Source organism: Monodelphis domestica, chromosome 4 (genome assembly GCF_027887165.1).
Source record: "Monodelphis domestica isolate mMonDom1 chromosome 4, mMonDom1.pri, whole genome shotgun sequence".
In the NCBI taxonomy this organism is placed as follows: Eukaryota; Metazoa; Chordata; class Mammalia; order Didelphimorphia; family Didelphidae; genus Monodelphis; species Monodelphis domestica.
In genome coordinates this window covers 450,053,535-450,066,231 of record NC_077230.1, presented here as the reverse complement: position 1 = coordinate 450,066,231, position 12,697 = coordinate 450,053,535, and the positions used below count along the sequence as shown (strand labels likewise).

Genomic DNA, 12,697 nt, shown 5'->3' with positions numbered 1-12,697 from the left:
CTAATTTACTACCCAGTTAAATTTTTCTGATGCAAAAATCTCTGTGCAAAGATGCTTTACCTTGAATTTCTAGAGCATATTCTAGCTCTTGGTAAAGTTGGAGTTTTTCCCTGGCCATATTAGTTTTTGATTCTTGCTCAGGAATATTATATGTCCCAAGGTAGGTTTGCTGGTGTTGTGCCATCTACTGCGAGGCTGTTGAGAATTGGCGAGCAGTCACCTACTCCCTATGATCCCTTCGTTAGGTGGATAAAGGACTTAATCATCCCCATTCAGCTTCTCTGAAGCAGAGAAAATGCTTCCCCCTCCTGCCAGGTATAGGACAGTTATTTATTTTCTTCCACCCAAAAGAAATGCAAAAGAAACAAAATACCCATTAGACTCAAGCTCACCTTGATCCAGTGGCTTAAACTTGACACAGTTACTTACTAGCTCTTATTTTACTCTCTTGAGAAGATGATACTTAAAGCGTTACAAAATGAAACCTGTGGGGATTGTTGGACAGAAGTTTCACCATCTCCTTAGCTTTCTGCTATCCAAAAGCTTGAGACAAGTGGTTGTTATTTCTAGGGAGTGGATGAGATGGATCAGTCAGGTCTTCCGCCATTTGGGGACAATGGAACAGGCAGTCTTTGTTTCTCAGCGTTCCCTTATAGCTTTCTGGAATGTGTGAGCTGCAGGTTCATCCTCACCCCCAGGTTTCCTTGTTCTGTGGGGAAGTTCTGCATGTCCCCAGATCAGAGTATTCAGCCACAATGTGTTGGGTTTTTTAATTTGGAACCTGAGGGATTCAACATCCTGATAAATTAGCAGGTACCGGGGGCAACTGGGTAGCTCAGTGGATTGAGAGCCAGGCCTAGAGATGGGAGGTCCTAGGTTCAAATCTGGCCTCAGACATTTCCCAGCTTTGTGACCCTGGGCAAGTCACTTGACTCCCATTGCCTAGCCCTTACCACTCTTCTGCCTTGGAGCCAATGCACAGTATTGACTCCAGGACAGAAGGTAAGGGTTAAAAAAAAAAATTATCAGGTTCAAGGGCTGCAGAGAATTCTCTGGGCATTAGAAGCCTCCATAGATAGATGGCCCTAGTCTTAAGGCTCTGGCCCTCTGATGGGTCAGGAAGCCCAGATTCATGGTGCTTCACTGGCCAGGCCGATCATCCAAGTATTAATGCCGAGAAGCTGAGATGCTTGAGCCGAAGTGGGAGAAGAAGCAGAGAGGAGGTGAGGAAGGGAAAAGTTGTACCCTGACCTGCTGAACCAGGAAAGGGCTGAGGGAAAATGCATCAAGCCTTCTGTGTTGGCTTTAAGTTCCAAGGCCACTAGCTGAGCCACTGGCCTTGCCTCTTCTCTAGGCCATTCACTAACTTAGCTCCTTTAGGTTTCTCTCCCTTTTCCCTTGTTCTTTTTGGTGGAAGGAAGACAAGTATCCTGCCGGTCGTCTTTGGGGAGGGAGGTTGGCAGGCGATGCTGCTTGGCCTCCCTTACTACTTTGCCATCTTGGTCGAAAACCCTCCTGTGTTGATTAAGAAAAGAAACACTGAGATAAAAATGGAAAAAACAGGCAGTTGAGGGTCCCAGCATCCAAAGATCATGACACTTCCCTTGTCACACAGAGAAGTGGGGACTTTGTCTTCAGGATGTGGATTTGTTCCTGCTCTCTCTCAAAGCCAGTGTTAGCATTGACTGGTTTTCCTCAGAGGTTTCGTAGAGTTGCAAGGGGATTTGTATGTATAAAACAAAAGGGGAGAATAAGATTAGGTACAACCACCAAGTCCACGAGTGAAAAGAAGCTGGATATTTACTGGTACGTCCTGGTCTATGGCTCCATTGCCCCCCCCCCCTTCCTCAGCCCAGCGATTAGGAAGTGGCTCCCTTCCACCATCCCTACTTCAAGCCCATTTGCCTTCCTCCAGGAAATGCCTGCTTCAGCCCGGAAATAGGAAGCTTCTTTGTGGTCTGTCTGGAGTTTCTATGGCAGCTACCCAGGTCAAACATTAGAGCGCTGAAGCCTGGTTTGTGTCTAACAGGTCTTCTTTGTAGAGGAGTCTGGAACTCTGGCTGTGCTCCTTGGAAAGCTGGCCTTGGTGGGTTTGTGGAAGGTCAAAGTATTGTCCCCTCTTCAGCCAGGCACCTGCCTCACCACACCCCCAGAGGAGAGGAGCTTCCCTTTGCTCTGGACACACTAATGTCCCTAATAGAATGATAGGGGAAAGTAAGACTTAGGGAGATGGAGAGAGTAAATGCTAGTAAAGCACCAGACACGGGTCTCATGGTGATTAGGGTAGTTCCATGGTGCCTTTTTTTTAAGCCCTTGCCTTCCAGCTTAGAATCCATACTGTGTATTGGCTCCAAGTCAGAAGAGTGGTAAGGGCTAGGCCATGGGGGTCAAGTGACTTGTCCAGGGTCACTTAGCTAGGAAGTGTCTGAGGCCAGATTTGAACCCAGGACCTCCTATCTCTAGACCTGGCTCTCCATCCACTGAGCTACCCCGCTGCCCCCTATCCCGGCAGTAATGTCTTATGAGTACATCTTTATTGACCCTCTTCTTGAGTTTGGAGTCTAATGCACTGACTTGGTTGTGCAACCTTATGGGCAGGTTTGCAACATGGTCATCCAAAAATATTCATACGGCATAATGGGTAATAGAGCTCCAGTCCTAGAGACAGGAAGACCTGAATTCAAATCTGGCCTCAAACACTCTGTGACCCAGGCTAAGTCACTTAACCTTGTTGGCCTCAGTTTGCCCATCTGTAAAATGAACTGGAGAAGAGAATGGCAAACCCCTCCTGTATCATTGCCAAGAAAACTCCAAATGGAGTCAGAATCAGATATGACTGAAAAACAACAGCAAACCATTATGTTCCCCACGCACGTTTTGTGCTCCAGCTGTGTGATGAGGTTCAACACCTAAGAGATTCATAGAGATGCCCTCCATTTCTATATCCACAGTTTCATCAGTCCCTTGAGTGCAGGAAGATGACTGCTTCCCTGGTCTGTTTGCTACACAACGGTGGCAATAGCCTTTCCCCCATACCAGTTAGCCATTCAAAAAAGACTCCTCCATTACTGCCTTCACCACAGGAATCATCATTCATCTGCAGTGGCCTCCCCATTTCTAAGAGCCAGATGGTCAGATTACAGGAAGACCAAGGGGTAAATCTGACCTTTGACACTTGCTAGCTTGGGTGACCCTGGGCAAGTCACTGTTGACCTCAGTTCCTCCTCTATAAAATGGGGACACCCTGGAGAAAGAAATGACCAACCTGACAGACCAGAACATACCTGTTGCTTTGTCTTCATATTCTCCAAAGCCAAGGCATCACAGCATGTATAGGTTCTGTCTCCCTGTGCTTTGTAAGGGCTTTGGAGCAGGGGAAAGACCCCAACTGGTGGCATGAAAAGTCAGACAACTGAACACTAAAACGTTCCGTGACTGGGTCTGGTCCCGCGACCACGTGTGAATAGGAACCGCTCTGGTTTCCTAACTGGAAGCGGGGGTGGAGAGAGCATTCAGAAGGCATGCGTTGTCTTCAGGCTGGCTGTTCTCATGACACCTTCCTACCCAGTGCTGCCTCACCGAACCTATGGGAGGCTGACAGGGGCCTTGGGGCTCTGCTCTTCCTTTGTGCTTTCCTTAGAGATGAGTAAGATTGGATTCTCTGGCCTTTTGAGTTTTGAAAGTAGAGTTGGGGCCCTGAAGAGGACAAGGGCTCATCCAGTAGCAATGCCCCTCATCCCCATTCCCGAAGTGAAGTTGGTGGGTCCAACCTCATTGAAATTGGGCAAGACAATGCCCTTTCCCCAGGGTCTAAAGGAGAGTATGTGGGGACGGGGGAGGTGTTGTGCTTCTGTAATTGCTGCACTATTAAATACTCTTTCGTAAAAGCTTTGTTGGTCAGATCTTGGTAAAGATACTGGTTTGCCATTTTCTTCAATGTATCCCCATTTTACAGAGGAGGAACTGAGGTAGTCACTCGCCCAGGGTCACACAAGCCAGCCGAGGTCTAAGATCCGGTTTGCACTTGGGTCTTCCTGACTCCAGGCCTGATGCTCTATCCATTAAACCACCCGGTACCAGGGCAGTCATCCCGGATGGGGGAATGGAATGGGATCCTTTAACCCCTCGAGAGTACTAGTAGAGGAAGAGCTAACCAGCCTCGTCCAGGAGAGAATGAGGCCGGAGCGCTTGGTCAAACCCCCTCTGTCCACGTCCTGATTTTTCCCATTTGCGGTTATGTAGTAAATGGTACAGTGAATAGAGATAGGAGCCTGGAGTCATCGGGCTTTGAGGGCTGAAATGGATTTCAGAGTGTGCCCCGGACACTTAGAAACTAGGTGCACCTGGGCAAGTCATTTCATCTGTTTTGTTCAGCTGTAAAATGGGGAGCGATAGCTGTCCCGATCTTGCAGGCTTGTCGTGAGGATCAAATGAGATAGTGCTGGTAAAGTACCTCGCCCGGGTGCTCCTGAAGGGCTTGTTCCCTTTCCCTCCGCCCATGGTCTATTTTAGCCCCGCCTCTTCCTTTTGGAGTCGCTAGCTAAATCATTTTTGCCTTGAACGATTTCCTGCAGCGAGTGTTATCCAGCTGAAGGTAAAGAGACTCCCGGGTCCTCGGTCGCTGCAGCCCGGCTCCGTAGGCTTTTGCTGCCCTTTCCCTCGCTCTTCCTGGAGGAGGAGGTGGGGTTTCACTCCCCTGGCTTTTATTTTTTAACACTGTGCCTTGATCTAAAGATCCAGTCACTGTGTAACGAGACTATTCATCTACGTGAGCCCCCAAATGTCCCTCATAGGCTGCTAAGAGACCCCGGGGGATCCTGAGGAATCGAAGGAGATAAAGGATCGCTCGTCCCACCGATGCCTCGGACCGGCTGCTTATTGGCTGGAGCCGGGCTGTCAAACAGAGTGCTTTGTGCTGATTGGTTTTGCTCTCTAGCCGGCGGGGAGAGTTCAGTGGAAGAGGCAAGGGACGGCTTCTGGGTACAGACAGGGAAAATGAAAAACGACGCCGAAGTGCTTTGGAGCCCAGGGCCCTGCTGGGAGTGTCCGGGGGTATTGGTGGGGTGGCAAGGGACCGGGACGGTGGAGAAAGGGGGAGAGACGCGCTGGTCTTCCCAAGCCGCACCGTGCGGGACATGCGCAGAAGCTTCCCCTGGCTTCAGGACCACATTTCCCACAAGCCCAAGCGAAGCGCTAGGTCTGTCGGCCTAGGCCTGGGGCTGTGGAGACATAGCAACAACTACCACTGGTACCTTGGAGAGCTACCAGAAGGAAGAGTACGCGGGAGATTGCCATTTCTTTTCATCCAGTCTCCTTTAGGCACTTAGCGACCTGCCATTCCCTGGTGAGTAGCTCCCGTCAGCACTGCAAATATCCCACCTCTGCCAGCTCCGAGGAACGCAGGCAACCTGCGGGGGACTCCATCTGGTCAGAAGCCCCTAAGCCTCAGCCTGGGAGGAGGAGAAAGAAAAGGGGATGGGGCGCTGGCTGCCCAGGGCCTGGGTGGGTCCTTCTCCGTCTCCTTTGTCCTGGAAGCTGAAGGAGAGGGACTTCCCATGTCCTGTCCGCCTGGCTCACCCTGGGCAAATCATGTCATTCCTCTGAGCCTCACTCTTGGCGTTTATAAAATGGGTGTGGAAGAGGCTCATCTGGTTGCTAAGGTGCCTTCCAACTTAAAATCCGTGGTCTCAGGAATACTTCCTGGGGCTGGGCGCTAAAGAAAATGCTGGTCTTGTTCATGCTTGCTCTCTCCTTCCCAGATCTGCCTCCTGGGAACTCTGTTGTTTTCTACAAGGAGAAGGGAATGGTCCCGTTTGGCCCTCCAGTCAGCTTTCAGGTGAGTTGGAGTTTTTCTGGGACCAAAATGATTAAAAGCTAGATTTTTTTTTTTAAACCCTGACCTTCTGTCTTGGAATCAATACTGTGTATTGGTTCTAAGGCAGAAGAGTGGTAAGGGCCAGGTAATGGGGGTTAAGTGACTTGTCCAGGGTCACACAGCTGGAAGTGTCTGAGGCCAGATTTGAACCCAGGACCTCCCATCTCTAAGCCTGGCTCTCAATCCACTGAGCTGCCCCCAAGATTTCTAACAAAAATTCACAATGGTCACCCCCAGGGTCCATCTGAGAGAGGATCCCCAAGTGAGCAAGAATGTGTTGATGTTTCAGAAGTCATTTACATTCCAGGATGTAGCTGTGGAGTTCACCCAGGAGGAATGGAGGCAGCTGGACCCTGCACAGAGGAACTTGTTCAAGGATGTGATGCTGGAGAACTACAGCAACCTTGTCTCTCTGGGTAAAGATGGTTTCCCTCTCTGGTTCAGAATGTGCTCATTGGATGATCTTCACATTCTCATTCACTGGAAGCCACGTGGCATCTTGAGTGTTTTCCTGTCTTTGGTAGCCACAGCTAGTTTGCTGGGGGATGGGGTGGGGGGATATCCTACAAGAAATGTAACATCGGCTCACAGCATTCCAAATTTAGAGTTGGAAGGCTCATCCTTAGAGATCATCTAGTCCAAACCCCATATTTTTCAGATGAGTACATTGGAACAGAGACTCTGTTCAAAGTACTTTCCCCTTTCTTTCCCCTGAGCAGGACTTGCTGTTCACAAGCCATGCATTATCTTCCATCTGGAGAAAGGAGGAGCCCCATGGATTCCAGAGAGAGCAGTCCCAGAAGGCACCTTTCCAGGTGGGTGAGGGAAAACCAGGCAGGTGAGCATCCCTCCAAAGAACAGCTGCAGCCTCCTGGTCCTTCAGGGCAGCATCATTGTGGCCCACTCCTCAGCCTTTCCCAGGTTTAGGGAGACGATGCCTGTCCAGGTTGATCTTGTGTATGTTCCCCTTTACTTCAGGCAGCCAATTTCCACAGGATACTGAATATTAGATCTAGGAAGGACCTCACGTACGTATCATCTCTACCATCTGCTTTTCTAGGTGAGGCTCCTGAGCCCTGAAGTGAGAAAGAGTGACAATGTCAGGATCAGAAGGGACTTCTCAGGCTATGTAGGCCAACCTATACTTTTAGAAAAGAACCAAGAGATGCAGAATCTGTTCTATGTTGAACCTGCCAAGTGTCCAGCCCTTTCTTTCATACCTTCAGTGAGGCAGAAGCCAGCACCTACAAGGCAGCCTTCGATAGCTCCCATGGTAGGGGTGTGTTTACCATCTTTGTTCCTTCTGCTTGTAGCTCTGCCCTGGGGACCCAAACAGCATGGTTCAAGTCCCTCTTCTACATGACAGCTCTTTTAATATTATAAGACAGGGGCAGCTTGGAGGCTCAGTGGATGGAGAGCTAGGTCTAGAGGAGGGAGGTCCTGAGTTCAAATTTGGCCCAGCTGTGGGAACCTGGGCAAGTCATTTAACCCCCAATTGCCTTACTGCTCTTCTGCCTTTGAACCAATGCTTAGTATTGATTGTAAGGCAGAAGGTAAGGGTTTTAAAAGTACTACAAGACAGCTTTGATATCCCCACACAGCTCCTCTTCTCCCTTGAGCCAGTTCTCATATGCAATCAAACATCATTACCCCCAGTGGTCATTGTAATAGTTAAAATTAAATTATGAGTCTGCTAGCAGAATTAGTAACTTCATTACATCAAAGTAGTGATAGGAAAGAGAGGGAAATGTAGGAAAGAGATAGAAAGTAGTTTAGCTAAATACTTTATGTGCCATTTGATGGATCGAAGCTCACCACTGACAGGGGTTCCTTCAGATTCTAATCTCCAGCCACAAGAGTGCAAGAGAGAGCATCCAGTGCCTTGGTCGCCTTATAAACAATTTTATCCACCCACATGCTCTCCCCTGTCACATCTCAGGAACCAATCATAGTTCCTTAATTTCCCCGGCACTACCCAGGGTGGGAGCAGTGCCTGTGGGATCAGTTTCCTGTCTCATTGGTTTCAACTTCCTTTCTCTAAGAGTTGGTTGATACCTGCACATCTCAATGGAAAATGACCTCCAGCTCACTGATGGATGATGTCAAACAAAGGGAGGAAAATTTCCATCCCACATTATCATTCTTTTAACCCCATTTGGTTTATCAGCATCCTTCCTCACATTTTATCTCTTGGACTTCTCTCTCTCAGAAATCTTGTGCTCTTCCTGCTGCAGTCACAGTTTGTCATTTCTGCTTGTCCTTCCCTCCATTTTCAGAGAAACATGCTTAATCTTCCTCTATCTATCATTGCCAGGACTTCTCTCCTTTCCAGGGTCATCCCAGAACCCACCCAGGATTAACAGATTATACCAGCATCAGGAGTGCCCTTCCTGAGAAAAATTATACTTGTGACTAAAATGTGTCTCTGGATCAGTGTACTATGTTATTAATTAGTTAATTATGTTAATTAAAATAAGTTAAAAAAAGAGTGTCCTTCCTGGGCCCCGGATCCCCTTCCCCTCCCCTGCTTGACTCCCACATGGGTTGGATGGCATGGGTGTCAGCAACTCTATTCTTTATGATGATGTGGACAACCCTCTGAGGCCTCATCATTTACTCTGTTGCTGACTCCTTAGGTAATCCAGGCCTGCCCTGCAGTTCATGGGCACTATTGTCTGACCTACTGCTGTAACATAGGGACCCTCAGACCTTGTAACCCCCCCACCTCCTGAATCCTGGCCCTTTGCATATGCCTTGCATTTTCTGTTTAGAGTATAAGCCTGTGTGAGAGCCTGGACTATCTTGATTTTTCTATTTGTCTCCCCAGGTTTAGCTCATAATAAGTACTTAATTTATTTGTTCACAACTCATGTGAATAAACTTCTACTAAGCATGCCTCACAGGCTAAGCTCTTAGGATACATAGAAACTTCAGCTCTTCTCTATGAGACAAAATTTATGCAGAGATGATCATTTGAGGAAGGAAAGATCTCCATCACCTGGCACAGAGATGTAGAATGATGGGAGCTAGGAAAAGACTTTGTGTATATATTTTGCAGTGATATTTGAGCTGAGCCTTGAATACATCAACTTCAGGAGTCAGAGGTGAGAAGGGAGAGAAAACAATTAAAGTTTGAAAGAATGTTTTCAAAAATAACCCTTCAATTTTTTATTGGGTCAGCTGGGAAGGGGAAGAGCTGAAAGTAAAAGGCAGTGAAGTCTATTGGCCACAATCAAAGATTGGCCTCTGGACACCGTTTATGTCTTGGTGTCTGCTAAGTTTGGCCACTTGCTCTTCCCTAGCCCAGACTGGTAGCAATAGCAGGAATGGACTCCCTTCTTCTTTTGCATCAGTGTATATTGTTTTTTAGTTCTCCTCTCTTCTGTGAAGATGGGATGAACTCTGCTCTGCCCATTTTTAGATTTAATCACCAGAAGCGTGTAAACCTCAAATTTCCTTAGACTTATAAATGTTGGAAATTTCACCATTGGGATATTTCATACTTGGAAAATTTCTTACTGATAGTCTATTGGAATGGGAACTCCATTGGCATGGGAGGTTCCTTCTCTTCCCTTCTTAAGATTACTTTAGGACAGAAACCCTTTGCTGAACAATGGAAAGGACTTTGACCTATGCTTAAGCATAGAACAGGAATTTCTTTGAGTCTTGATTTGATTTTAGAATTGATACAATGGAGATACTCCACCCTATTCAGTCCTAATAGGATTGAGTAAGGGCTGCAGCCTAGATCAAAATTTAATTATTCCAATCTCTACCATACTCAAGTTAACAGGATTTAGAAAGGGCTGTAGCAAAGGAGTATAGATTTAATCATTTGAAAATATGACCTTCAACAGACATGTGCAAAAGCCAGAAACCTCTGGGCGGTCCTGGGTTAAGCGAGAGCCTCCATTGACAGGGAAATTGATGAAGAGTGATTGGTAGATGTGAGGACTGAGGGGAGGCAACTTAGATGGGGTCCTTAAAGATAGGAGGGTCTGGAGACTAGGGGGAGGATTGAGTTTTTGGTCGGTGTGGTTCCTGGGCTCTGAGGAAGCTTGCTCTGAAGGAAGCTGAAGGTGGGGGCCTCTGAGACTGTTTCTCCATTTTGGACACGTGAGTAATAGGGACTGATCTGTTTTCTTTGCCCCAGCTATCTAAGGGCTTGGGCCTTTTGGCCCAGCCTAAACAGAAGGGGTATTTAAGCCCTATTCCTTTCTCTCTATATATATATATCTCTAATTCCTTTCTTGCTCCTATTGTAATTAAACTCCAAAAAAGGCTGACGGCTGACTTGAGTTTTTCATTTAGGAATTACATAGCTGATTCCTTGGCGACCTTAAATTAATATATATCAGTCTTTTAAAGTGATTCCCTTGTAACATTGTGGCTGACCACACGGGAGTCTAAAGAATCCTCTCAATAAAACTTTTTCCTTGCCTTTTTACTATACTGTTTCACCACTTAGTTCTTTTTTTTTAACAAAAAAACTTGGCTTAAAGACACAGCTGCTAGAACACGTGAGTATAAAAAACTTTTTCTCTTTTCTCCTTAAGTTAAATTGGAATCAGCAGTTTTTTCTTTTTCTTCCCTTTAATCTTAAGGGACAGCTGGGTAGCTCAGCGGATTGAGAGCCAGCCCTAGAGGCAGAAGGTCCTGGGTTCAAATTGGACCTCAGATACTTCCCAGCTGTGTGACTCTGATAGACAGAAAACAGCTGTTTTTAAATCTCAGCAACAGGACTCTAAAGTCCTGGCTGGAAGAACTGTTTCTAAATATCCTTTCCCTTAAGGAACAACTTCCTGGATTAAAAAAAAAAAAAACCCTGTGGAAAGTTTGTTGCTTTGCCCTGCTCCCCACGTGTTTTGTGAAATTACAAAATATACATATAAAAATGAGTACTACATTCTTTGACAATTATATGGCAGCTGAAGAAGTAGGGGCATTGAGGAATGAAGGATACCTCCAAATTTTTATATTAATAGGTACTGTCATTTTTGTACTCCTCAATACTATATTTAGAGATGAAAAAATAAAAAATATTGAGGATAAAATAAAACAAAATGAGGATAAAATAAAACAAAATGAGGATAAAATAAAACAAAATGAGGATAAAATAAAACAAAATGAGGATAAAATAGAAAATATTGAGGATAAAATAGAAAATGTTGAGGATAAAATAGAAAATATTGAGGATAAAATAGAAAAAATTGAGGATAAAATAGAAAAAATTGAGGATACAATAGAAAAAATTGAGGATACAATAGAAAAAATTGAGGATAAAATAGGAAATATTGAGAATAAAATAGAAAAACTTGAGGATAAAATAGGAAATATTGAGAATAAAATAGGAAATATTGAGGATAAAATGGGAAATATGGAAGATAAAATAGGAAAAATTGAGGATAAAATGCAAGCCCAATTAGAAGATCTAAAAAGTTTCTTACAGGATCAATTGGCAAAAAACCACTCTACCAGAAACAGACCTGTTTCTGAACCTTTGAATGAGGAAATTTCCTTCCCTGAAATAGAGATGGAAAACACCTTCCCTATAGCCCAGTTAACAGACTGCTTCTCTCGTGTAGTGCAAATCTTGTCTGAATTTAATCCCCAAAACCCTTCCCCTGCAATCCCAGCTTCTCATGTTCCTTCTCCTACAGAAAACCAAATTCCAATGCAAGGGAGATCTTGTCCTCCTAGAGAAACCTGTCCTTGTCAAACTGACCCACAGGTGCAAAATTCAACTAGAGGCCTGTTTCCTCTAAGAGAAGTACCTGAAATAGGACGAAATGGGGATGTGGTGACTTTAAGACATAGGATACCGTTTACTCCCCAAGAAATAAATGAATTTACACGAAATATCCCCACATATGAACAAGATCCTTTTCTAGTAACAAAAAAGATGGGAGACATATTTTTTCAATATAATCCGTCTTACAAGGACGTTGAGAGCTTACTACAGGCTTTTTTAAGTGAACGTGAAAAAAATAAAATAATTGCTCATGTCAACAAAACCCGGGGGCGTAATGCAGCACATTGGCCATCTCAGGATCCCGAATGGGACTATAATAATCCTGAGGACTATCTACAACTATACCGTTGTAGAGAGGCCATCCTCACAGCCATGAAGGAATGTGCGGACAGTACAGATAAGTGGATGGAACTGGAAAAAATTAAGCAAAAGGAAAACGAAACACCCTCCAGATTTATGGACAGAATTATCGAGTTTGGGGACAGATACTTAGATTGGGACTTAAATAAAGAGAATAGTTTAAGACAAGTTAGAAGAATCTTTGTAAATAATTCTTGCAAAGTAATTAAAAATTATTTTAAAACACAATGCCCAAGATGGTCAGATATGGACCTTGAAGAATTGCGAAAAACAGCTATATATGTTTTTAAGGGAAACGAAGAAAAGGAGAAAGAGAATAATGATGACATGGAGGAAATGAAGAAAAAAATGAGATGTGTAATAGATAGGATAACTAAATTAGAAAGTGGGCATGATAATGAACCAACGACAATTGCCCCTCTCCAGAAATCCAATTATCAATCCATTACTTGCCACTTCTGTGAGAAGAAGGGCCACAAAATGATGGAATGTAGAACCTTTCTTAAGATGTTTGGAAGGAATACACAGTTTAATAATGGTTTTAGAAATAATAACTATAGAAATTATGATAATGGTTATAGAAACCAAAATTCTAGAAATTATAATAATGACTATGGAAATAACTATAATGAATATAGAAATAAGAGCTTTAGAAACCAGAATTATAGAAATAGGAATTGGGAATTTAATGACAATGCTCAAATTGAAGA

The 12,697-nt window shown here is 44.8% G+C and overlaps 1 protein-coding gene across 1 annotated transcript in view; it reads left to right on the top strand.

The window, feature by feature from the left end:
• Nucleotides 1–1,007: 1,007 nt before the first annotated feature.
• The window catches only part of LOC100617966 (zinc finger protein 345-like), a 28,381-nt gene continuing 16,691 nt past the window's right edge, over nucleotides 1,008–12,697 (top strand). Inside the window, exons 1-4 of the mRNA XM_007492229.3 lie at nucleotides 1,008–5,344; nucleotides 5,760–5,836; nucleotides 6,183–6,291; nucleotides 6,595–6,690. Coding sequence (XP_007492291.2) covers nucleotides 6,212–6,291; nucleotides 6,595–6,690 — 176 coding nt within the window. The 5' untranslated portion in view covers nucleotides 1,008–5,344; nucleotides 5,760–5,836; nucleotides 6,183–6,211. The remainder of the gene's footprint in view (nucleotides 5,345–5,759; nucleotides 5,837–6,182; nucleotides 6,292–6,594; nucleotides 6,691–12,697) is intronic.